The following is a 25,627-nucleotide window of genomic DNA, read 5'->3' on the forward strand; positions in this document are numbered from 1 at the left end:
GGCACCGAAAATTTTCTTCAGCGTTGCTATGGTATCAGCAAACGACACATCCCTCGGCAGCGTTGGAAGGATGTAGTTTACGTAACGACTGTGAGACGGCGTGTCCAGCTTCCTCAGCAGGAGTCGCACCTTGGCAGCATCGTCCAGCTTACCCGCATCCTCCTCGAAAAGGCTCTCGTAGCGCTGGAACCAGCTTCCGAAGGTCACGTCGTTGTCAGGATCGAAAGAAAACTCTGCGATGTTTGCTGACAGGTTTTCCAGGATTTGCTCCGTGTTGACTGGTGCCGGTGCTGCGGAAGTGAGCTTTTGCAGGATCTGAGTGATCTGCAGAATCGCTTGCTGCACATCCGCCATGCTTCCGGGTCCGGCTTGGAATCCTCGTCGCCAATGTAGTGTCCGGGGTGGACACGTAATGAAAGACCAGTTACAAAAAGAAACTAACGTTTATTGCGTCTGGTTTGCTCGGTTGCTAACAACGGAATGACAATCTGAAGAGCGAGGCCTGACCGGCCTACTTGGATGTAACATATTCATATTTAATTGATAAATTTGGAGCAAAATAGTATAAATTGTGAGAAAAAAGTACATATTTGAAAATGTTTCTGCGACCCCATTTCAGTCAAATTTGAATGGTTGATTGTCTGCAAAATTAAAAAAATGTATTTTTTCAATATTTCAGCATAGCCATTTTGGCCGCCATCTTGGATTTAAAAGTTCTAAATAGCTTTAGAGTAGTTGAAGGATCATACTAAAACTCAACAATTAAAAATAAGACAATGAAAAAAAAATATTTCGTGATTCGACTATCCGAAGTGAAATTTTGCCAAGGCCTTCGGATAATCGAGTGTGGACTGTATCCTTAAAAACCTATTACCCAATTACGATTTTTATTACATGGTTTTAAGTTGAAAATTCTTTTTACAGTGTATACTCGATCATCTATAGCCAGCGTTTTTTGGGAAACTATCGTATCTAAATATATTTTATTACGAATTAGCTTCCTCACAAGGCCGACCAAGTCTAATAGATTAAAAATTTACGATAGTGCGTGTACTTGTGATTCGCGGGTAATTTTTTTTAAAAAAAATCAAAGTTAATTTAAATTTAAAAATTACTAAAACTCTTAAAATTATAAAATTTGGAAATCTGTAATAATAATCTACAGCAACAGATTAGAAAACTTAAAACTAAAGATCAAAATATTCTAAATTATTTAAATATTATCAAAAAAACAAGAATTCAAAAATAAATAAAAAATGATTTTAAAATTCTAAAATGAAAGAAAAATCTAAAATCTTAAATTTAAAGATTTAAAGATGTTAAAACTTCTATATAAAATTATTATTTCATTTTTAAATGACTTTTTTCTTTAAAACAAAATTGATGAAATTAAAATTTTACAATTTTTGATTTTTTGTAATCATTATTTTATAATTTTTAAATCTTAAAATTTTAGAATCTTCGAAATTTGAAAATATTTTATTTTGGAGTTTTGGAGTTTTTAATCTTTTTATTTTTGAGTTCTAGAACAGAAACTCTAAAATCTTGGAATTTTAGAAGTTTTGTATCATAAATTTTATGAATTATCGAATTGATTTGAAGGCTTAAATTCAATAATATTCGGCCTATAGAGGCGGCGCTGGATTTTCAATATTACCAATACAACGTTATTTAATCGTTTTAATCGTTTACATGTACCGCGCCAAAAAATAAAAGCAAGGATTAATTTTTTTTTTTAAATAATTTTAAGATTAAAAAATAAAAGAAAAATCTTAAATTTAAAAATTTAGGATGTGAAAAATTCTATATAAAATAATTATTAATTTTTTTAATGTTTTTTTTCTTTAAATTTTTTTTAATGAAATTAAAATTTTACAATTTCGATTTTTTGTAGTCATTATTTTATAATTTTTGAATCTTCAAATTTCAGATTGTTGTAATTTTAGAACAGAATCTAAAATCTCGGAATTTTAGAAGGTTTGTATCATAGATTTTATGAATTATCCAATTGATTTGAAGGATGAAATTCAAAATTCTGCTTTTTTGATATTTGGCCTTTAGAGGCGGCGCTGGATTTTCAATATTATTATAACCAATACAACATTAATTAAACGTTTGTAAAATAAGAAAATACATATTATTTGCTCTATTAAATAAAAATACAAACATGCAACGCGCCAAGCAACGTTTCTGCTCTTTTTGAGCTGCGCACTGACAAAAAAAACTCATAAATTCCAAAAAAATAAATTTAAAAATTCAAAATGTCAAATTACAGTAATACGAAAAATTATAAATTTTTATATTTAAGAACAAACAAATTCAGATAATTTAAATACATATTTGAAATTCATGAATTTAAAAATTAAAAAGATCTTAAAAAATTAAAAACTCAAAACAATTTTTTTTTTATATAAGGATTTAAAAAAATAAATACAGTCAGTACCATGTTCCGTACTCGATTTTTCGAGTTCATCGCCGAAATTTCAGATAATCGAATCAGAAATTTGTATTGTAGTTAAATTGTGGGTCTCTGACCTAAATGACTCCAAAAATACTCCAACAGAAGGCTTGAAATGAAAATTTCAATGGCCTGAGGCTTCCTAACACTTAAGGTGGAGTGGAGTTATGTTTTCCACACAGTTTAGCTTTTGTACATGATTCAATTAAATAAATCACACAGTTTAATTTCCAAAATTTTAGCCTGCAGACTAAATGTAATGACATTAAGTCAACAAAAGATTGAAAATAAAGTAATAGTTTTTTTTAGAAGTGACAGCTGCATGTTTTTTTTTTGTTTTTGGTAATTGGGTACTAAAGCCCTATGTCAATTTTTATGTACACCGGTAAAAAACACGATTAAAAACCATTTCTGAACACTTTTTTTCATTTTAATGCAAAAAAAATATTGACGAGAAAACATTTCTTCAATGGATCAACTATGGTCCCCTTGCAACGAGCTGTCAAATAGGAACTTTTCTGTCAAGAAGGACCGCGAGGTTAATTTTTCCAAATTGATTTAAATATCTATTTTATTTGTGGTCGTACAAAGGGCCACTGTACTCAGAAAAATAAGCTTTATCGCTGTAAACAATAATATCAGCAATCTAAGCTTCATTTTAGGACCATTTTAGGTTTCAAAATTTTAAATCATGTTTTTTTTTTCAATTCCAGATTGTTTGAACAAAATGCCATTTTTCTGAATAAAATATCCAAAGTTTTTTTTAAAAGGTCCTATAAGCGATTGTGTTTTATATGTTTATAGGTCATATTAAAAAAAACTCCAGATTTAATAATATTTTGATCCCCTTAAAAAAAATCTATCCATGGTTTACTTAAAAAAGTTTACCCAAAATTTACCCACATTCCACGAGCGTGTACCTACCGAAATGAACTTTTTCTACCCCGGTTGTTCATTGCATTGCATTCATCCGTCATCACGCACACACAAACAAGCAGTGAACTCATTTCTCCCAGCTGACCTGACAGGCGCCACCCGACCAAAAACAACAACTTTCACTCCCCTCACATCAAAAAGGTAAACAAACCCAACTAGAACAGACAGCAGACATAAGAGTCTCCTCCGCCCCGTCGCAATCAGAACGTAAAACAAAAGAAGCTCGCGCGTTATCATTGTTCTTATCAGTACTCTAGTGTGCGTGTGTGTTCCTGTTCTTGTCGTTCTCCGTCGGATGAGTCAGTTTCATCTCGTCGGTTCACCGCTGTGAACGTAAAATTTGCCTGATTTTTGTTTTTTCCTCGAGAAAAACTTGTTGATCCGTGGCCGAACGAATCGGTGTCGAATTTCCCGTCTAGAGGTTCGGATTTTCGCGCGATGGACCGTTTCAACGAGTACTGGGAGCAGCTGTCCAATAAGAGTGACCCCATTGGAAAGGTAAGTTTGATTTCTTATAGTAAGTGGAAATTTTGTAGATTTATTTTTAGAAATTTGATAACAGAACAACAAATTTCAATAAAACAAACAAATTTAAAACTGTCTAAAAATGTACTTCAAAAAGTTGAAGCTATATTTTTTTTTTAAAGTGAGTTTAAAATTATTGATTGGATATTCCTTCCTAAATTCCTATTATCACAGCATTGCTGATAGCTGCTTCTAAATAGTAGTTTTGTAAGCAGAGTGGCGCAGTGGAAGCGTGCTGGGCCCATAACCCAGAGGTCCGTAGATCGAAACTACGCTCTGCTAACAACAAATGTTTTTTTTTATGAATCACTTTTAAGTTACAATTCAGTGCTGGTTAGTGCCTCAAAATTGCCAAATGTAATTAGTAACTGAGTAGTTAGCTTGGTAATTAGTCTTTTCTTTCTTTTGTTTTGTTTAGAATAAAATACAGTTAATTTTTTTCCCATTTTCCACAGTTATTTTTTTTTTCTATAATTTAATAATTCAGAAATCGTTTAATAACGTTTTTAGATTCTAATTGCATCATACGCCTTCGTGGCGCAATCGGTTAGCGCGTTCGGCTGTTAACCGAAAGGTTGGTGGTTCGAGTCCACCCGGGGGCGGTAATTTTTTGCCGTGTTTGATGGGAAAAGAGGTTGATGCATTAATTTTTTTACCAAATTTACTTTGAAAATTACAATCAATTAGTAAAAAATAAAGATAATTGTCATAAGTACCTATCAGCTTAATTGAAAGATGCAATTTGTATTTCAACAAGCCCGGCTAGCTCAGTCGGTAGAGCATGAGACTCTTAATCTCAGGGTCGTGGGTTCGAGCCCCACGTTGGGCGTGATAATTTTTGCCTACCTTACCGATCCGCAATCTACGATGGCTTTTGTTATGATCTTCTCTTTAAACGTATGGGGATGTAGCTCAGATGGTAGAGCGCTCGCTTAGCATGTGAGAGGTACGGGGATCGATGCCCCGCATCTCCAATGTTTTTTTAAGTTTATTGTCTAAAATCCATTTTTATTTCAGGAACTCATCAGCTACTACAAAACCCTGCACGAGACGGAGGATGGCTCGCACCTGTCCGAGCACGTGTGCAACTTCCTGCTGCAGAATCTGCTCCGCAATCCGTACCCCACGTGCCAGCTGTTGCGCCTGCTGGCCACGTCCCGCATTCCGAGCAAAAACAGCGCCATCCGGGAGGTGTGCGACGCCGGAATGGTGGACTTTCTGGAAAGCTTTAGCGCCGAGAAGGGGGACAAGTTTTACAACCTGATTGCGAACAACCTGCTGTCGAGTGGGGCGATCGACCAGGTCGTTCCGGCGGTGCTGGAGATGCTAGGGGAGGGCAAGGTTGATCGGGAGCGGTTGCTGTTGGCGCTAGTGGCGCGGCGGTCGCAGAAGCTGCTGAAGCAGTTCTTGAGGGAGATGGACGTGCCGCGGGAGGTGCAGTTTCTGATGGAGGTTATTGACGGGAAGCGGCATTTTGTGGAGAGGATTTTGACTGAGGGAGAGCAGATTCCGTTTCGGGATGAGTTTGTACGGGATTATATCCGGTTGTTTCAAGTGATTGCTGAAGTCAATGCTGGGAAAGCGGTGGAGGATGTTCCAACGGAGTTGGATCTTCCCGAAGGGAGTGCTCTCAAGATGTACCACATGGAGTTGAAGCGAACTCAGTTACTTCAGAAGTTGTTCAGTGGAAGCCTAGAAGACACTTTGCGGATGCAGGACTACGCAAAGGAATCATCCGTTTTGGCATTATACTTGAAGCAAAGGAAGTTGATTGAACCTGGCAGCTACGAGCAACTGCTGGAAGTGATCGCAGAAAATGATCGGCTCAATCGGGAAATCCTGGCGGGAGTTGAAGTCGATCAACCGGAGGACTACAAACTGCTGCAGATGTTAATTCTTTGGAAGCACGCAATGGAGATGATTCAGCTTCCACCGCAGCTGCACACCTTTGAGGCCATTCTGGAGATCAAGACGAACGCCATCCGAAACACGCTGAAATCCGTTGACGATGTTCAAATCTTCGTTGAACTGCTGGAGAGTCTCCTGACGTTGCTGTTTGTCCGTTACGACCATTTATCACAGAAATCAACCACAACCGGCGGGTTCATGTGCTCCCCAGCGGTTCTGGAAGCGATCCTCAACTGTCTAGAGATCGTTGTGACCCAGCGGAAGCACGCTACCAACTACGTCGACGCGAGCGATCATCTAAAGCAACGCCTGGCCGACTCTCTAGCCATTATCAACGACTCCCTCTGGAGACTGTCCCTGTTCAAGGAAATGTCCTCCACAAAAGACTCCCAACTGCAGCTAACCGATGCCGAGTCGGCCAACATCATCCTCAAGCTGCCCGATCTCGTCCAGGACGATGAAGATCGCGTGTTTCAAAGCGTCGATCTTGACGCCCCAAAGCGTAGACACTCCAAGCGCCATCAACGGCATTCCCAACCCTCATCCAGCGGTTCCACCAGCCACAAACTCCTAACCACGCAGCACTCGCTTCCACTCCCAAACAAACTGCCCGCCGCAACATCCTCGTGTAGTTCACTGTCCGTCTCCAAACCCAAAGCGCTCTTCTCCAAAATCCTCGGAAGTCCCGAACGACTCGCCACCCTCTGTCTCGTAAATAAGAACCTCGAAGCGGCCCGCGCGATCGTCAAAACGCGCAACCTCACCGACACCGCGATCGGCCAAGACCTTACCTTCCTGGACAGCTTTGCCCAAGTCCAGGACAAACTAACCACGCTGATCGCCAACTACGATCGCATGCGGGCAGAAACAACCTCACGAGACGACCCGCTGCAGGAAATCCGCTCCCGAACAGCGATCGGCTTCGAGGCGTCCAAGATCGTCAGCACGGTGGAGAACTTTGCCCTCGGCCAGCGCATCGAGCAAAGCGACGACGATCGCCAACTCCTAGAAAAGCACACCGGGCAATACCCGTTTCTCCGGCTGTTTCAATCCGATTCACTGAAGAATATCCACGCGGTCGACCTGCTGCTCGGCCTTCCGATGAGCTACGACCTCAACTTGGCGCTGTACAACCTGGTGGAGAAGAGTGTCGGCGGCTCCGACTCCGGGTACGCCGGCTTCCTGAAGCGCTTGATCGACAACATGCACCAGTACAAGCTGTCCAGTGATGGTCGCCGCGAAGTCACCTTCCACGAACTGTTGAGCCGGGAAGTGTGCCCGCTCGATCCAGCCAAACTGGGCGCGGTGCTGGAGTCGCGAACGCAGGTTGGTGCGTTGCGATCGCTTGAGGATGTTCCGCCCGGGGGGCGTTGGGTCGTGTTCCGCAAGGTTCAACGGTTCGTGGAGCAGGTCGAGAAACTGCTGAAGCTGCACGGCGAGTGGGACGAGTCGTTCAAGTCGGGCGACGCGATACGGCAGGATTTGGAGGCGATCGTGAGCCGGTTGGTATTTGCGAAGGGCGTAGCATTTAGTCAGCTGGAGCCGATGGTCGCGGGGACGAGCTCAAATTTGGCGCACATCATCGCGCGGAACTACGTTTGGGGGGTGGGGAAATCGCCGCGGTTTGACCTCGGCGCTCATGCGGAGGTGTTGGAGTACGTCAACGGGAAGAACGACCTGCTGGGAGCGCTGCTGAAGCAGATCGTTAATGGAAGTGGCGATCACGCGCTGTTGAACAACCTGAACGAGTTGCCTGCTGTGATCGCGTGCAGAGATCTGTACGGTAATGTGACTGCGGCTGGTTTGGACTATGACCGGTTCGGGTTGGAGTTGCTGGATGCGATCGAGGACGATCTGGAACGGTTGAATTACCTTGAACTGATCGCGGAACGTTTGGGTCATCGTGATGGTGATCGTATTCGAGAATTAAGACATGAGATCGTAAGCAGACTGATCGAGTTAGATCGGGTGGACGTTCCGCTGGAGCAGATCATCATGCGTACGAAGGACGTTCGTCAACAGGCGGAGTATTTGCTACGGGTCATCAATCGCTTCCCTCATGCTCAAACGATCATCCAACTGATCGAGACAGTTCAGCTGTCGAAAGAGGTCTCCGAGCTTCCTCCACAAACCCAGCAATCGCTAGCAGAGTGGCTCAGCAAACTCCAAGTCTACATCGAGGTCGGCCAAGTCCTGGAAAACGACGACTGGCGTTCGGTGCAGAGTCTCTCGGAGAGCAACATAGAACTAGTTCTGTACCAGCTGGTTCAGCAAAACCTATATGATCTCTGCTCACGCTGGATTCGCATCCACCCACTGCAGTTCAACGAAGAAGACAGTCGGCTGCTGGACGTTTTTACCCTAGCGCTAACGAAGGCCTCCCGCGAAAGCAACGATTGCTCGGCACTGCTGGAGATCATTGAAGGACTTCCGACGGAACGGGTCGTGCGTTTCTACGAAACGATCCTGCTGGGGGTGAGAAGCGAGGCGATCATCCGGCACGCGATCGAATATCTGGAACGGAACGGTGACAACCGGAAGATCTACCAAAAGTATCGTATTTCTTTGGAGATATTCGCCCATTTGCCGGTCGGAAGTTCCGAGCGCCTTTGGCACCTGATCAGTCGGCCTCTGCTGATCGTTGAGCAGTTTCTGATGAACTCCAAGCTGGAACTGCTGACTGCGGTGATGGGTTCGGTGCGACCGCTGCTGGTGGCCGGCACCGTTTGTCAGATTTGCTTCGAGCAGCGTGAGTACATCCGGGACTTGCGTCGTCGTATCAGCGGTTCCATCAACCTGGACTCGAGTCACGACGATCAGTTCATCACGAACGAGTGCGTTGACAGTCTGCTGCGGATCTACGCCGGCAAGGCGTTGGACTATCGCGTTTCGAACGATTCGGCGACCTCGGGGGAGTCCATGCACGACCAGAGTACGGATCTGTCCTCGTTGGATTCGCTCTGCGGGGCGTTTGTGATGCCGAAGGAAGCTCCGACGAAGGATGGGTGGGTTCGGGACGAGGACGCCTCGCACTGTATGTGCTGCCGGAGGAGTGTCTTCTCGATGCTGAATCGACGCCATCACTGTCGGCGGTGTGGCCGGGTCGTGTGTCACGGTTGCTCCAAGAAGAAGCTGGTCATTCCGGAACTGTACGAGGAGGTTCCCGTGCGGGCTTGCGACGACTGTGTCAAGCAAAGTCAGCAGGCGAAACTTCAGGTTCCGGCGCAGAACGCGGGGAAGGTAGCGACGGGTGGCGGGTTGAACGAATCTACGGATGAGTGGCAGCTGACGGGTAATGTCCGGAACGATAATATTCTGAGAGAGGAGTACAGCTACGAGTACGCGCCGTCTACGAGCCAGTGTCTGGCGATCTGTAACTTGCACAGCCAGAACGATGAGATCTCTTCGTTCCTGCTTTATCACTGCGTCAACCTGGAGACTCTGCTGCGACCAATACATCCGGGCTATCCAAATCCTGAAATCGACTACGCGCTTGTTGCAAGGATGTTGCTCAACCTCACCTTGGCGGCCAAAGTCCGTGGTCTTGACTTTGCGGAAGCGGACAAGATCAAGGAGCACGCCGAGATCATCCTTTCGATGGTGAAGAACGACTGCGAAGCCCTACTCCTGCAAGAATCCATGAGCAGTGCCAACCTGCGCAAGCTTCGTGACGCCCTCGTCCGCTCGGAAAAGTGGTCCCTCGCGCTGGAACTCTCCACAAAGTGCGGCTTCGCCACCAGCGGAGTGATGGCCGCCTGGGGAAACACTTGCCTCCGAGCGGGATGCTACGAAACGGCACGGGAAAAGTTCTCCCACTGCCTGCAGCGGATGTCAACCGACTCCGACAACAGCACAATCCTGAACTGCATCGAATCTCCGGAAACCAAACTGGCCAGCTACAGGACAGCGATCCCGCTCAAACGACCTCCGCGAAGTCCTCCTCTTCTGCTGGAGATCATCAGCATCCTCGAGTCGACGGCCCAGGCGCAACCTCCGGAGGTGATCGCGCGAGCCAGCAAGATCAAAAGCTCCAACACTTCGCTCGCGAGCAGCGGACGCATCAAGAACAATGCCCCACTCCACGAACCGGCACTGAACGTGCTGAACACGCTGGCGAATCTCAAGCACATAGCCAAAGGGAACTTCACCGACTTTCTTCCGGAGCGGCGTGCGCTTAGAACTCGCGATCTTAAGCAGCCACTCCCGGCCAACTCGACGGATTACCTCCACGGCCTAGATTGCATCATGAGCACGTGGTTCTTCGAAGAGTCCATGTTCTACCTGCTCAGCTACGGCGCCCACCAAGACATCGTCGCCTTCCTGGTCAAACATCGCCAGCTGCTCCCAGCGATGAAGTACGTCCTCATGCAGCACGTTGACCCCGAAGTCTTCCTCCAAACCATCCTCCTCCCCTACATCCGTCGCGGCAAACTCGAAACCATCATCGAAGTGATGAGCAGCATGGACGAAACCCTGCTCATCTGGAAGAACTACATCATCCACACCTGTCGCTACCTCGAGGCGAACCGCATGCTCAACTGCCTCTACAACCTGCAACTCCTGCTCGGTGACCCGATCCGCGCCAGCATGACCTGCGTCCGCTTCTACTCCATGGACGCCAAAACCTTTACCGACCTCGAGGCCAACACGTTCCACCTCAAGAACAGCGCCTCCCACCTGGAAGCCGAACTCGAGCTGTGCCACTGGGAGGAGGTCACCAGCAACGAAACCCCGCCACAGCACAGTCGCAGCGAAACGCACAAGAGTCTGCTGATGAAGATGGACCCGAAGGAGCTCAACAGTCACATCAACACGATCCTGCGGCAGCTCGAGGTGGCCAAGTATCTGGCCAACTGCGAGGCCAAAGGGCGCGACGTGATTGGGCTGCTGCTCCCGAAGGTAGACGATCTCATCTATGACCGTAGCGGTGGTGGTGGTGGTGGGGAAGGACCGGGTTCCGTCGTCGGAGGTGGGGGAAGTAAACTCTCCAGCGTTTGCTCACTTTTGCAGCTCTTCATCGAGACGGCCCGCATTCCGACGCTGTTTGGGAACGGGCACGAGCGGCTGCAGCTGGCGGTGCTGGTGCTGATCTGCGGCAAGAACGTCGACGAGGGATTCGGGCTGTCGTACAGGTGGGTAACGCGTTGGTAGCAACCTAAATAGAGTTATCTACGTGCGCATGTATTGCGTGTACGTACACGAAAAATATTGAGGTTAAATTTTGTTCCCTCCAGCAAAACAAATGGCGTGCTAGTGTGCGTGAGATACGTACACGCAATGCATGCGCACGTAGATAACTCTATTCAGCATGCAGGGTTGTTATGGGAAAGTCGAAAAAAAATCCGCGCCGACCGAAACCTCAATCCGCGCGAAATCCGCGCCATATAAAAAAATCGCGACCAACATTCAAGTTATTTCTAAAGAAAAAAACTAATTCAGAAAGTATTTGATAAAAAAATGAAACTCGTTTTATGTTCGAAGGAATGAAAGCAAAAAATCCATTTTTGCAATCCCGTCGTGAAACTACCTACTTACTTTTCCTGTCATTCTTGAACGACGAAATAGCCTACTTTTCTGTACCAAAAATAACAGAATCGAATAGCAACACTTTTCAAAATAAATGCTGAAAAGTTCTACTTTTCAGCACTCAAATGGGTGCTGAAAAGTTGAACTTTTCAGCGGAAAACGGAATCGACGTAACACCTTATAATGTGGCCCTCTTAAACCTTGCGGTTTCGTCAACGGATCCACAGGTGTGTATCGTTCTTTTTGCGACAAGACTCCGCCTCCCGGGTCTCCTAAGTGTGAAGGTATGGCACGGGGAGAGGGCACCGAATACCTATATTTTACACTTAGAATTTTTGCGTCCGCCTCGGGATTCGAACCAGCGACCTCTGGATTGTGAGTCCAGTGCGCGGTCCGATTGATCCACACAGGCTGACAACTTTTCAGCACTTGTTTTGAAAAGTAACACTTTTCAACATTTTTTTGATTTAAACGATTTATTGACAAAATACATGCAAATTTGACATAAAATTTCACTCAGTGTTTGTTTTTTGGAATTGTAAAAAATGTTGTATTGAACTCGTTGCAAAACTTGATTTTTTCAGCACTCTCTCACTCGGTGAACCTCGTTGGATAAATGTACGACTCGTGCTGAAAAAATCCTCTTTTTGCAACTTGTTGCATAAACTACTATTAAAAATACATCAAAAGACGTCAAGAAAAGTGTCACCAAAAAAATTCTTTTTGCAAATCAGAGGGACACTACAATAACTTTGACCAATATAAACAAAATAGAAAATTATAAACCAATATAACAAAAAATTAAAAATCTAATAAATGAAATTTACCTTCAAAAATATATTAGCTCAATGAAGCTCAATGAATTTTAATACGGATTGTATTCCAAATTCATCACTAAAATTTCATTCCGAAACAAATTGCATTTCCAATATTTGAAATACTTTCTTCTAAAAAACAAAGAATTTAAGAATTTAAGGATTTAAGGATTTAAGAATTAAATAATTAAAGAATTGAAGAATTAAAAAATTAAAGAATTAAAGAATTAAAGAATTAAAAAATTAAAAAATTAAAGAATTAAAGAATTAAAGAAAAGAATTAAAGAATTAAAGAATTAAAGAATTAAAGAATTAAAGAATTAAAGAATTAAAGAATTAAAGAATTAAAGAATTGAAGAATTAAAGAATTAAAGAATTAAAGAATTAAAGAATTAAAGAATTAAAGAATTGAAGAATTAAAGAATTAAAGAATTAAAGAATTAAAGAATTAAAGAATTAAAGAATTAAAGAATTAAAGAATTAAAGAATTAAAGAATTAAAGAATTAAAGAATTGAAGAATTAAAGAATTAAAGAATTAAAGAATTAAAGAATTAAAGAATTAAAGAATTAAAGAATTAAAGAATTAAAGAATTAAAGAATTAAAGAATTAAAGAATTAAAGAATTAAAGAATTAAAGAATTAAAGAATTAAAGAATTAAAGAATTAAAAAAATAAATAATTAAAGAATTAAAGAATTAAAGAATTAAAGAATCAAAGAATTAAAGAATTAAATAATTGAAGAATTAAAGAATTAAAGAATTAAAGAATTAAGGAATTAAAGAATTAAAGAATTAAAGAATTAAAGAATTAAAGAATTAAAGAATTAAAGAATTAAAGAATTAAAGAATTAAAGAATTAAAAAATTAAAGAATTAAAGAATTAAAGAATTAAAGAATTAAAGAATTAAATAATTCTAGATAAAATTTTCAAAAGGTCCTATTTGCATAGGAAACCCATGACGGATAGGTTGTTTTGAAAATTTAATCTAGAATTGAAGAATTAAAGAATTAAATATTTAAAGAATTAAAGAATTAAAAAATTAAAGAATTAAAGAATTAAAGAATTAAAGAATTAAAAATTAAAGAATTAAAGAATTAAAGAATTAAAGAATTAAAAAATTAAAGAATTAAAGAATTAAAGAATTAAAGAATTAAAAAATTAAAGAATTAAAGAATTAAAGAATTAAAGAATTAAAGAATTAAAGAATTAAAGAATTAAAGAATTAAAGAATTAAAGAATTAAAGAATTAAAGAATTAAAGAATTAAAGAATTAAAGAATTAAAGAATTAAATAATTAAAGAATTAAAGAATTAAAGAATTAAAGAATTAAAGAATTAAAGAATTAAAGAATTAAAGAATTAAAGAATTAAAGAATTAAAGAATTAAGGAATTAAAGAATTAAAGAATTAAAGAATTAAAGAATTAAAGAATTAAAGAATTAAAGAATTAAAGAATTAAAGAATTAAAGAATTAAAGAATTAAAGAACTAAAGAATTAAAGAATTAAAGAATTAAATAATTCTAGATAAAATTTTCAAAAGGTCCTATTTGCATAGGAAACCCATGACGGATAGGTTGTTTTGAAAATTTAATCTAGAATTGAAGAATTAAAGAATTAAATATTTAAAGAATTAAAGAATTAAAAAATTAAAGAATTAAAGAATTAAAGAATTAAAGAATTAAAAATTAAAGAATTAAAGAATTAAAGAATTAAAGAATTAAAAAATTAAAGAATTAAAGAATTAAAGAATTAAAAAATTAAAGAATTAAAGAATTAAAGAATTAAAGAATTAAAGAATTAAAGAATTAAAGAATTAAAGAATTAAAGAATTAAAGAATTAAAGAATTAAAGAATTAAAGAATTAAAGAAGTAAAGAATTAAAGAATTAAAGAATTAAAGAATTAAAGAATTAAAGAATTAAAGAATTAAAGAATTAAAGAATTAAAGAATTAAAGAATTAAAGAATTAAAGAATTAAAGAATTAAAGAATTAAAGAATTAAAGAATTAAAGAATTAAAGAATTAAAGAATTAAAGAATTAAAGAATTAAAGAATTAAAGAATTAAAGAATTAAAGAATTAAAGAATTAAAGAATTAAAGAATTAAAGAATTAAAGAATTAAAGAATTAAAGAATTAAAGAATTAAAGAATTAAAGAATTAAAGAATTAAAGAATTAAAGAATTAAAGAATTAAAGAATTAAAGAATTAAAGAATTAAAGAATTAAAGAATTAAAGAATTAAAGAATTAAAGAATTAAAGAATTAAAGAACTAAAGAATTAAAGAATTAAAGAATTAAAGAATTAAAGAATTAAAGAATTAAAGAATTAAAGAATTAAAGAATTAAAGAATTAAAGAATTAAAGAATTAAAGAATTAAAGAATTAAAGAATTAAAGAATTAAAGAATTAAAGAATTAAAGAATTAAAGAATTAAAGAATTATAGAATTATAGAATTAAGGAATTAAAGAATTGAAGAATTGAAGAATAGAAGAATTTAAGAGTTTAAGAATTTTAGAATTTTAGAATTTTAGAATTTTAGAATTTTAGAATTTTAGAATTTTAGAATTTTAGAATTTTAGAATTTTAGAATTTTAGAATTTTAGAATTTTAGAATTTTAGAATTTTAGAATTTTAGAATTTTAGAATTTTAGAATTTTAGAATTTTAGAATTTTAGAATTTTAGAATTTTAGAATTTTAGAATTTTAGAATTTTAGATTTTAACAATTTAAGAATTTCAGAACTTCAGAATTTCAGAACTTCAGAATTTCAGAACTTCAGAATTTAAGAATCTAAGAATTTAAGAATCAAAGAATTTAAATTTTATTCGAGATTATCTAGATTTCCATTTTTTGTAGTTTTCAAAATTGTTTTAAATTTAATTTTGATTTTTTTATTTTGATATTTTTAATTTTGATTTTTTTAAATTTCGATTAGTTTTAATTTAGATTTTTTCTTTAAATTTTGAATTTTTGATTTTTGTAGTTTTTTGGAGTTTTGAATTTCAGATTTTTAGAAATTTCGTTTTTTTAATTACAATTTTAGAAATTCGAAATTTTTTTTGTCTGAATTTGAAAAAAAAAATGATTAAAAAAACTATTAGAATATAAAAAAAGTTTCGACTTTTTGAAATTTGAATTTTGAATGATGGAGCATAATTTTTTGAATGTTCAGATCTTTTTATTTTTCGCCAAGAATGTTTAAATTTAGAAAAATATTTCTACGGGTAAATCCCATCTAAAATTCAAATGCAAATTGAATATATCAACTATAAAATTAAAAATAAAAAATATTAAAAAAAAACATTACTCAAAACTTAAAAGAAATTACATATTCAGAGCCGGATATATTAAGAAATGAGTTAAGTGTAGTAATAATTTTATTTAAGAAATTCTCAACCATACATTTAAAAAATAATCTCTACATAATCTTTATCTTAATTTTTCGACGGTTCGTATTAAGAAAATACAAACAAACATTTTCAGAAAAAAATCTATTAGTAAGAAATTGCACTTAACGAAAAAAAAACAAATTCTCGTTATTCTTCATATTATTTTTCTTAATAACTTAAAAGTAATTCTATCTATTTATCTATTTATTTATCAAAATTGCCATCCGCACGAAATCCGCGCCTCAGCAAAATTAGTCAGCAAATCCGCGCTATCTGCGCGATCCGCGCAGTCCGTAACAACCCTGGCATTGGTAGCAAATTGTCTGGATTACATGAAACAGGATTGGTAACTGTAAAACAACATACATAGAGCAATCTACGTGCACATGTACTGCGTATACGTACACGAAAAGAAATTGAGGTTAAATTTTGTCCGGCCAGCAAAATCAAATGGTGCGCTAGTGTGCGTACGCGAAACGTCATATAGCTCTATTGAGTGTTGGTAGCAAGCTGAAATGAACACAGAAATCTATGAAAATTGGTAGCCCTCAACTGAAGATTTGGTTATGGTAGATAACAATTTTCGTAGCAATACTTCAAGTTTCTTTTTTAGGTTATTTGAAAGTTGGTAGCAAACCAAGTAGGATGCTGAAACGATTTTAAGCTTTAAAATTGGTAGCGAGAGTTTTGTGTTTAGCCTTGCGTTGGTAGCAAATTAACAAGACTGAAAGAAACATTTAGTGATGATAGAAAACTGAATCTACCACATAAAAGTTACAGTATTGGTAACATGCGGAAATGACCGCAAGAAATTGGTAGCGTTGGTAGCATCAATTCTAGAGTGCAGGCTACTTTTAGTAATTTGTTGCAAGTTGCTACTGAACAAGTTACCAAGACTGAAAGAATCTTTGACCATTGGTAGCCAGCTATCACAACCCCTCTCCCAATCTTCTCACCAGGATCATCCAGGACTTCAACCTGAGCAGCCTGCGCGTCTACACGCTGACGGCCAAGTTCTTCATCAACGAGTCCCGCATCGACGAGGTGGAGAAGCTGCTGCAGGCGATCGCCGGCAACGGCGGCGGCGGCCTGAGCGGTGATGCGTCGGACACGGCCGGCTTTTGCGACGAGCTGATCCGGAACTGCGTCGAGATGGCCATCGGGGCGCACGGCAGCAGTTCGCACATCAAGTCCGCGCTGGAGGCGCTCATCAAGCGGGTGGCGGACGTCGGCACGAAGATTCACTGCTACTGCGTGACGGGCCAGCTCAAGTCGGCTTATCTGCTGGCGAATCGGACGGGGCGGTTGAGCGACGTGCGGAAGATTTTGCGCCAGGCGGAGGTGCTGAACCAGGGCCACGTGAAGCGACTCTGCCAGGCGAAGTTGGCCGGGGAGGGAGGGAGCGGGGGAAGCGGGTCGGCGGCGATGGGCCGGAAGTCGACGGGGTGATTTTTATGAGTTTTTTTGGGAAGTTTATATTTTATTCTATCTACAAATTAACAACGCTTGGTAAATTTAATTATTTTTACTTTTTATTTTATGAAGCTTTGAAGTCATTTCAATTCGATAAAGTCTGATTTTGTCAAAATTTATATTTTAATTTAGTATTAAAACTTTTTATGAACAACATTATTGATCACAGAAATGAATAAAATTTAGGTTTTTTTTTTTCAATAAAATAATCAATGTTCAATGTCTACAGCTTTGAAAAAAAAGTAGTAAAGTGTTAGAACATAAAAATAACTTTTGAGTTAAGGTTTTGTTTATTTAAAAAATATAGTCTAGGAATTGCTAAAATGTTGTGTTGTATATTTTTATTAAATGAGGCTTATTAATTACAGGGTTGTTACGGAAAAGTCGAAAAAAAATCCGCGCCAGATCCGCGCCGACCCCAAAACCCAATCCTCGCGAAATCCGCGCCATATAAAAAAATCGCGACAAACATAGAAGAGAGTAACATAATGAATGAAATTTTTAACGAAAAAAGTATAATACAGAAAGCATTTGGATAAGTACCGTTCATCAGTTGTGGATTCATATCCCTTTAAATAGAGTTGCTTTCAAAACAAATTCAGGAAAAAAATTAAATTCACAAATTTAAACCCATAAAATAAATAACCAAATTATAAAATCTAGGGATTTTGTACTTGATAATTCTCGCCAAAATTTTACTCTGGAAAATCGAAACACGAAATTTCTATTATTTTCTGCTCTTAATTTCTCTAAACTAAAATATGTCTCCGAAAATGATCCGAACTAAGAAAAATTTAATAATTTAATAATTTAATAATTGAATAATTGAATAATTGAATAATTTAATAATTTAATAATTTAATAATTTAATAATTTAATAATTTAATAATTTAATAATTTTATAATTTTATAATTTAATAATTTAATAATTTAATAATTTAATAATTTAATAATTTAATAATTTTATAATTTTATAATTTTATAATTTTATAATTTTATAATTTCATAATTTTATAATTTTACAATTTAATAATTTAATAATATAATAATTTAATAATTTAGTAATTTTATAATTTTATAATTTAATTATTTAATAATCTAAAAGTTTTATTATTTAATAATTTAATGATTTAAGTATTTAATAATTTAATAATTTGATGACTTAAGAACTTTCTTAAAAAATTAAAAACTAAAAAAACAATTCTATAAGATTATTATTTTGTTATTTTTTAATTTAATAATTCGTACTTTTTTACGTTTTTTGAGTCTGTAAGTATCGGCAATTTCAAATGATGAATTCTATTTTTTTTTTCATTAATTTGTGAGATTTCAAATTGTTGAATTCCAGATTTCTTATTATATTAAGTTTTAACATTACATTTCGCTTTAAGACGGAGATTTTAGCAGATTGATAAAAGGATTTCGTCATGTTGTGATAATTGGGAGTAGAATCAACTCTACCTGAATCAGAGTAGCAACAGATTTTTTTTTTCAATAAACCAAAAATATAAAAATTTCAATTTTTATATTGAAAAAACCTTAGAAAATCTAAATAGTTTCAATTTTTGAAATTCTGTAATTTTTCGATTTTTGTTATTTTGATTTTAATAAAATTGTTATTAATATTAATTGTTAAACTGCTGTTTTAAAAATAATTAGTTGTAATGTTATGTTAAATTTATATAACAAATCTCTAAACATTAAAAAAAATCGCTCCTTGAAGATTGTTTCGAAGTTTCGTATTAAGAAAAAAACAATTAATAATTGTTAGAAGAAAACTTTCTTCATTAACAACTTCTTAGAAATCGATGTTTTTGTACTCAATGAAAAAGATTGAATTTTTTCAATTTCGAATAATATTTTCCTTTGTAATTTGAAAGAAATTCTATCGTTCTCAATTATTTGTTTATCAAAATTGCTATCCGCGCGAAATCCGCGCCTTACCAAAATTAGCCAGTAAATCCGCGCCAAATCCGCGCGATTCGCGCCATCCGCGCCATCCGCGCGATCCGCGCCGTCCGTAACAACCCTGATTATATGTTAAACACATTAAATTAGTAAAATATGTATCAAAAGAACCAAAAAACTATAATGGATAAAATTGTATAAACCTGTGATTTCAGAAAAATAATAAGATTTCAAATAAAATGTGGGACAATATGATATTTCAGAAGCATTCAAAAACCTTTTTGTTTAAGTTGAGAAATTTTTATACAAAATGTAAATTCTTTGTACAGCTTAATAAAAAATGCTTGTTATTGTAAACGATAGTTAAGTTAAGTAACTAAAATCTAATCAATTTCACAGAAATCCCAAACTCTCTAATTTTTCCGGAAGCTTTGCAGAATTGGATAGATATTCTCCAAGCTCTCCCTAATTTCCCACTCCGATTTGGCGCCGGTAAAGACGATCTTCCCGTTGACGAAGATCAGCAGCACGACCCGTGGCTTCACCATCCGGTAAATCAGCCCCGGAAACAGTTCCGGCTCGTACGAGCTAAACTGGCCGTGCACCTGGTTCAAATTTTCCAACCGGATCGGAAACCGCAGATCCACCGTCGCCACCAGGTTCTGCACCTTAAACTCCAGGAACTTTACGTTATAGCCCACCTTCTGGATGATCCGGGCAAATTTCCGCGCGGCCAAATTCGCGTCGTGCTCGTTCTTGGCCCCAGTGCAGACGATCTTCCCCGAGCGGAACACGAGCGCCGTACAGCGCGGATCCCGGATGCGCATCACCACACCATGGAACCTGCTCGGGTTGTACTCGGAGTTGCGCGTCCGAAAGTTGATCGACTGTAGGTTCAACTCGCAACCCAGGCTTACGGTGGCCACACAATTTCTGAAACAAATTTAAAATGTTAACAAATCATACACAACTCGACCAGCAAATTCTCTTACCTAACGAGAACGGAGTTGATGGCTTCCTGCGGCCCGGTCGGCATCGGTGCCTGCATGACCATGCTGGACTGTGGTGGAACCTGATGGAACAAACAACCCAAATTAAACATTTAAAAAACCAAAACAAATCTCTTTAAAAAAACTCACATTTTGCATTTTATTCAGCGGAACGGATCCACTGCCCGATGAGGTCTGACGTTGGAGCGGGCTGGCCAGCAGGCTCTTTAGCGGAGAATCGGGTGCTGGCGGTTTGTCCATGGTGCTGGGCTTCCAGGGCGATTTAAAATTAAAATCTCTAATGCATCGCAGACCGCAGGTGCAGAACGACAACAAACACGAGAATGTTTTCGGGAAAAGAACGAACGAGCGGAGGTAGAGAGAACTGTCAAAGCCGGTTGAAGTATGTGTGTGTGCGTGAGTTCATCGGGCGCGGTTCATTTGAGGATAAATTTTTAGTACTTTTTAATTTGAGGGTGCTGTGTTCTAAATTAGGGATGTTAAAAATTTATGATACCGCTTCTCTATTTATTTATTTCAAGCAAAACATTGTAAAAGGTTCAAAGTCCATTTTCAAAACATTGAGAAAAATCAAAATGAAGTTTGGAAAAAGTTTTTCAAATCCTAATTCAAGCTAATGAAGATTATCTAAGAGATTATTCACTTAAATTATGAAAAACTATTACGGCTACGTTGTGCTGTACTTAGAATTACCAAAAAATATATTTTATTCGAGAAAATTGATGAAAAAGCAACAAAGGCCCTGATAAAAATATTTTGCGCCATGTGGGGAGAGTTGGCCCTTTTCATTTTAGATCCTTTGAAAACAGTGAAAGTTTCACTTTCCGTTTTGGCCCTTGGCCTAACACGAAGCCCGATTGTTTATGTTTACTTTTTTTTGGTCGGCCCGTGGCCAAAATAAATCTAACCAAAACAAATCTTAGTCTCTTGTTTGGCCTTTTGCATCCAATCTAATTTTTCAGCATTTTATAATTTTTGAAGTCTTTTGATTGATTTTAGTGTTCAATATTTTCTGATGTGAGGTGATGGGTGCAATATTCATAGATACCGTCAGAACAACCGCAGGTAAGCCTAGTTTTAAAGAAATCTTTTGCTCTTTTATGTTAGCTGAAAAATCACGTTACAGTAACGGCCCAGGTGGCTCAGGCTGGCTAAGTCTCCCGAAAAAAAGTCGGAGAAAACGTTCCAGGCGTATTCAGAAGAGGAAATTGAAACTTTGGAAGCAACTCCGAACAATCAGCCGACGGATGGTGGTGCTACAGTTCCAAAAACGGTCAATTTTTTATACGAGCCCACCAAAGAGGGTTATAGAAACGCACGGGTTGACCACTTTCCCGGCTGCAGTTGAATCTGTCCGAGTAGGCCTTGCGGTAAACGGTTTACAGACACGAGCAACATATGGACCTGGTAGTGGTTGGTTGCAGGAACCTGACCCGGCCAAACTAGTGCAGCAGGTCGAACGCGTGATCTATATCGACCCGGGGGAGAAGCAGCTCAAGGCAGTGAAGAGAGAGTAATGTCGTCAGAGTGATGCTGGTTGAGATTGACCTGTAGGTGGTCAGCTAGTTTCGAGTGTTTAAAATGAAATAAATTGTGATCTTTTGACTTTATTCTACATTACTTTAGTTTATTCGCCGTGTCCGATTTTAGCTGTTTCAGAAATCTATAAATGTGGTTGCGAATTATACACCTTGATCTCATGCTCATCACACATCACGAATTACAGTCAACCGACGTCGTTTTTATGACGACCAGCACGCTCGAATTTCAGTTATCGATTCCGGAACAGCCCTGACTTGTACCGGCCGCCGCTGCTTCCGGTAGCAGATTCTTCTCGGACCCATTTCCGCAGTCGCAATGTTCTCCTTCCGGTCCGCCGCTTTGTGCTGCTTTTTGGTTGTCTTCTTCGAGTGCGACTTGAGTTGGTTGAAAACCTTATTCGACAACTTCATATCGAATTCTGCCCCGTCCCCGGTCGAAAACTCCGGCGGAAATTACATAACCTTGCACGCGTTCTTCCGCCCGGAAATGTCCTGGTTATGCTTCGTGACCAATTTTCCGTCCTCGTTCACCTTGTATCCGACCCTCGGAATCGTTTTCTCCTCCTTCTCGTTCGTCTCAAACCGATCCCAGTCCGCTTTCGGATCAACCGGAACCTCCACCTGGTCCTCCTCGTCGTACAGCAGCTCTTCCGGAACCATCCGATAGTTTTTCAACGAAATCTTCACGCACGAGTTCTTGTTCCGGTGGTTCTCTTCCCGCTTCAACTGCTCGTCGTACTCGGAGTCAAACTGTGCCTGCAACAGCTTCGCAATGGCCACATCCAATTCCAGCTGCTTTTGATCGGCTTCCTCAATCGCCCTCAACACATCTTCCGGAATCACGTCCTCCACGCGGCGACTGGACGGTCCTGGCCTGCAAGAGAAAAAAAACATCTCAACTCAAATAGACCAAAATTTAATAAGAGACGAACCCTCAACAATTCTCACCCCTCTTTGAACGGATCCAGCAGCAGTCCCGAATCAATCGCCCGCGAGCTTCCGGCAACGGGTTCCGGTGGCGGAGGTGCAGTCACCTAGTTTGATGGTCGTGTCCAGGGTCAGCATGTTCTTGTTTCGAACACTAAATCATCCACCGCTCCGGCCACGGGGACGAAGTGTTGGCGCTTATGTCGTCGACCTTGCTTGTGTGGCCACTCCCGCAATCGTCAGCACTTGACACCATTACCGGGTTGTTCAGTACGTCGTCAGTTGGGTTGATTCCCGACGTAGTCGTTTGCGGGGGTAGGACCACCTGGTACACGTCGTTGCTGCCGAAGCCGGGCTGGTGGTAGACGCCCGTAGGCGACATGCGACCTGAGTGCGGCCGCAGGTTTTCCTTCATGAATGAGTTGAAGAAGCGGAGACAGCAAGGTTTTTGGTTCTTTGGGGTTTTGGGATCTAACAGAGGGATTCAAAAACAAATATTAATTGATTCTAGCTTCTTCGAAATGGACAAAACAGATTTTGGCAAGTGAGTAGAACTGCCCGTACCGAGACGAAAAGTTCGAATTGCTACTGCGACCACTATCCGAACCTCCGTCGGTGAATGAAGACGAGTTGAAATGGAACGTCATTCGCACCAGTGCTGCCTGGACTTCTAAGCTAGCTGCGCGAACTATTCGGCGTTCCGGTAATCCAGCACTGACGTCAGTGGTTCCAGGTTGATGAGACCGTCTTTATCGACGCAGCCGGAAGCAGTAATGTGTTCCGTGGCCTCGCCGCTCCGTTCCGTCGCGGTCGCTGGTTGTTTTTATAATATTTGAAACAAAGGGCCATACTTCGTTCTGGTCTTTGTTTTGAAACACATTGTTTTCGTCCCTGAGCTAATACCTTTACAAAAACAAAACAACCCACTTTCCATATTGGACCTCGGGAGCAAAGGGTCTATGAGAAATCTTCAAAACAAACAAAAAGTCATGGGTTTGGGCATTTGTAAAATTCTATTTTTTCGCTCAAAAGTGATATTTTTTATACTTGTTTCAATATGTAGCGTTAGTTAAAGGTACTTAGCATCGTTTGCAACAAAAAAGCTGTTTGTTTACTTTTTTGACTTGGGTCCTTTTACAATATTTTGCTTGATTTGTCAAGAGAAAAAATCTGGAGTTTTTTTTGCAAAGTTAAAACAAACAAATCCCTTTAAAATAAACAATTCCAGAGTTTTTGCCTTCCTCACCTTACTGAGGAAAGGCTAACTTTTTAATTAGACCTACCGTCATTTATACATTTATACATATCAACGCAGAATCACCAGCTGAGCAAATGTCTGTGTGTTTGGCTGTGTGTAGACATGTGTTCCGAATCAATGTCACTGAAATATCTCGTCACTGACTGAGCCGATTTTGACCGTATTGGCCTCATTCGATTCGTCTTGGTGTTCCATAAGTCCCAATAGGGGGATGGCGTCGCTATTTTTAGACCACGTTTTCCACTTTTTCTCATCGAAACCGACTACTTTATCGACTTCATTTTGCTGGGCGAGATAGGACGCCGTCTATTTTTAGACAATGACTCAGCACTTTTCCACTCTTGCGCTTAAAAAAACCAGGTGGCAGCACGATGTAACGCCACGTCCCTATTGAAATTCATAAGATTTCGTGAAGCACATCAAAAGCTGGGTGATGAATAGAGAGAATGCGTAACGTGATTTTCGAATGATCCCACTTTGTTTACATCTACAAAGTAGCAGGCTGTTCAAGCACAAGCATGACTTTTTTCTCATTGGTAAATGAGCTGTTTTATAATAAGTAGTATGTGTTTTTTGTCTAGTTTTTGACATTTTTTAGTGGAAAATTGTGTGTATTTGTAAGTTTCGATTGGTTAGAAGAGGTTTTTCTTTTTTACGAATGACGAAGAACAGCGGCGAGCGACCACGTTCCGATTGTTGATGGCGTCATTTTCTATAAATCTTCTATAAATCAAATTGCCTTCCGGGGGTAGTTTAAGCGGCCTGTGGGTTTTGTCCAGGTTGACGTCCTGTCGCTGGAACCTGAAAATAGTTAGATTTGTTTTTGTGCCAACTTGGACACTAAAATTCCTTTCCTCCACGGACACGGAATCAAAAAAAAGTACAAGGAACTGCCTGAATTATTCTACCATTCTACTGGCCGTCGCCCAAAACTGTTCAGGATTGCTTCCGGAACCATCCTTCCCAATGAATGGGCCTTTGCATCCGCCGAATCTAACCTATCTTTCTGTTTCGTTTGGTTTTTTCAGCTTCAAGTTGATTTTGTTTTGCATTATTTATCAACGTCAGTTGTCTCGCTTTCAAATGTCAGTGTCAAAATTTGTTACGTCGGTTGTGAACTCACATTAAGATTGAGAAATTCTGAGTGGCTCAATGTTACTCAATTCTATTCAAGATTTCTCAAAATGACTCACTGTCCTACCCCTTGGCGGCGAGAGTGTTATTCTGCGATGTCGCAAATAAATTCGCTGGCTGGTTTTGGAATCCTGCCGCTCTTCCTGGTCCAGCGAAAAAACATCGCTAATTCTAGCGAAGCTGATCCAACAAACAGAAAACATTTTAGTGAGTAGGTTTTCAATAGAATGAAACAATAAAGACAGCTTCTGGATGAATACAACCACATCGACTCCACAAACAACTTCCATTCATAATTATAAAAAAATACGATCTCGCCTTCAACTTTCTTAAGATTTCTTGACAACTCCAGGTTCCAAAAGCCTCATATTTTTTACTCTTGCAAACAAAAAAACAATGTTTAATGATCGATAACAATACTCTCTACTTTTGGCGAACAGTAAATTGGTTCCACTTTGACAGTTCAAAATTGAGGCCGTTTTGCGAACCACAATTGGGTACTAAAGTCCTATGTCAATTTTTATGTACAACGGTAAAAAACATGATTAAAAACCATTTCTGATCACTTTTTTTCATTTTAATGCAAAATTTTTTTTTGACAAGACAACATTTTTTCGATGGATCAACTATGGTCCCCTTGGAACGAGCTGTCAAGTAGGAGCTTTTCTGTCAAGAAGGACCGCGAGGTTAATTTTTCAAAATTGATTTAAAAATCCATTTTAAACTATTTGTGCTCATACAAAGGGTCATTGTACTCAGAAAAATAAGCTTTATCGCTGTAAACAATAATATCAGCAATCTAAGCTTCATTTTAGGAC

At 38.7% G+C, this 25,627-nt stretch overlaps 2 protein-coding genes, 4 non-coding genes and 1 pseudogene across 7 annotated transcripts; 5 read left to right on the top strand and 2 right to left on the bottom strand.

Moving 5' to 3' along the window:
* Positions 1-3,545: 3,545 nt before the first annotated feature.
* On the top strand, positions 3,546-17,028 carry LOC120415977 (zinc finger FYVE domain-containing protein 26 homolog). 2 transcript variants are annotated; one of them, XM_039577628.2, is made up of 4 exons: positions 3,546-3,892; positions 4,937-10,726; positions 10,838-10,959; positions 16,518-17,028. In XM_039577628.2, exons 1-4 carry the CDS (start codon positions 3,833-3,835, stop codon positions 17,005-17,007), a joined length of 6,462 nt encoding a protein of 2,153 aa, XP_039433562.1. In that variant the 5' UTR covers positions 3,546-3,832; the 3' UTR covers positions 17,008-17,028. The 2 variants fall into 2 exon arrangements, with proteins under 2 accessions (XP_039433562.1, XP_039433561.1); XM_039577627.2 differs by having other exon boundaries at positions 4,937-10,959; positions 16,518-17,027.
* Trnam-cau (transfer RNA methionine (anticodon CAU)) lies at positions 4,130-4,201 on the top strand. Its single transcript has one exon. It is a non-coding gene; the product is annotated as a tRNA-Met (tRNA).
* Positions 4,448-4,521, top strand: Trnan-guu (transfer RNA asparagine (anticodon GUU)). Its single transcript has one exon. It is a non-coding gene; the product is annotated as a tRNA-Asn (tRNA).
* Trnak-cuu (transfer RNA lysine (anticodon CUU)) lies at positions 4,676-4,748 on the top strand. The gene has a single exon. It is a non-coding gene; the product is annotated as a tRNA-Lys (tRNA).
* Trnaa-agc (transfer RNA alanine (anticodon AGC)) lies at positions 4,821-4,893 on the top strand. Its single transcript has one exon. It is a non-coding gene; the product is annotated as a tRNA-Ala (tRNA).
* A 2,162-nt stretch (positions 17,029-19,190) lies between the features above and the next one.
* Positions 19,191-20,271, bottom strand: LOC120415978 (TBP-related factor). The gene is made up of 3 exons (XM_039577631.2): positions 20,079-20,271; positions 19,932-20,011; positions 19,191-19,872 (listed from the first exon to the last, which is right to left on the bottom strand). Exons 1-3 carry the CDS (start codon positions 20,187-20,189, stop codon positions 19,353-19,355), a joined length of 711 nt encoding a protein of 236 aa, XP_039433565.1. The 5' UTR covers positions 20,190-20,271; the 3' UTR covers positions 19,191-19,352.
* Positions 20,272-20,509: 238 nt separating this feature from the next.
* Positions 20,510-23,064, bottom strand: LOC120415986 (uncharacterized; annotated as a pseudogene).
* Between the last annotated feature and the right edge of the window lie 2,563 nt (positions 23,065-25,627).

Source organism: Culex pipiens, chromosome 2 (genome assembly GCF_016801865.2).
Source record: "Culex pipiens pallens isolate TS chromosome 2, TS_CPP_V2, whole genome shotgun sequence".
NCBI lineage: Eukaryota > Metazoa > Arthropoda > Insecta > Diptera > Culicidae > Culex > Culex pipiens.

Coding starts and splice junctions, on each gene's coding strand:
- LOC120415977 (XM_039577627.2), top strand. CDS start 3,833: ATGGACCGTTTCAACGAGTACTGGGAGCAGCTGTCCAATAAGAGTGAC. Junction 3,893..4,936: donor AGAGTGACCCCATTGGAAAG/GTAAGTTTGATT, acceptor TTTTTATTTCAG/GAACTCATCAGCTACTACAA. Junction 10,960..16,517: donor GGATTCGGGCTGTCGTACAG/GTGGGTAACGCG, acceptor TCTTCTCACCAG/GATCATCCAGGACTTCAACC.
- LOC120415978 (XM_039577631.2), bottom strand. CDS start 20,189: ATGGACAAACCGCCAGCACCCGATTCTCCGCTAAAGAGCCTGCTGGCC. Junction 20,012..20,078: donor CGCTGAATAAAATGCAAAAT/GTGAGTTTTTTT, acceptor TTGTTCCATCAG/GTTCCACCACAGTCCAGCAT. Junction 19,873..19,931: donor ATCAACTCCGTTCTCGTTAG/GTAAGAGAATTT, acceptor AATTTGTTTCAG/AAATTGTGTGGCCACCGTAA.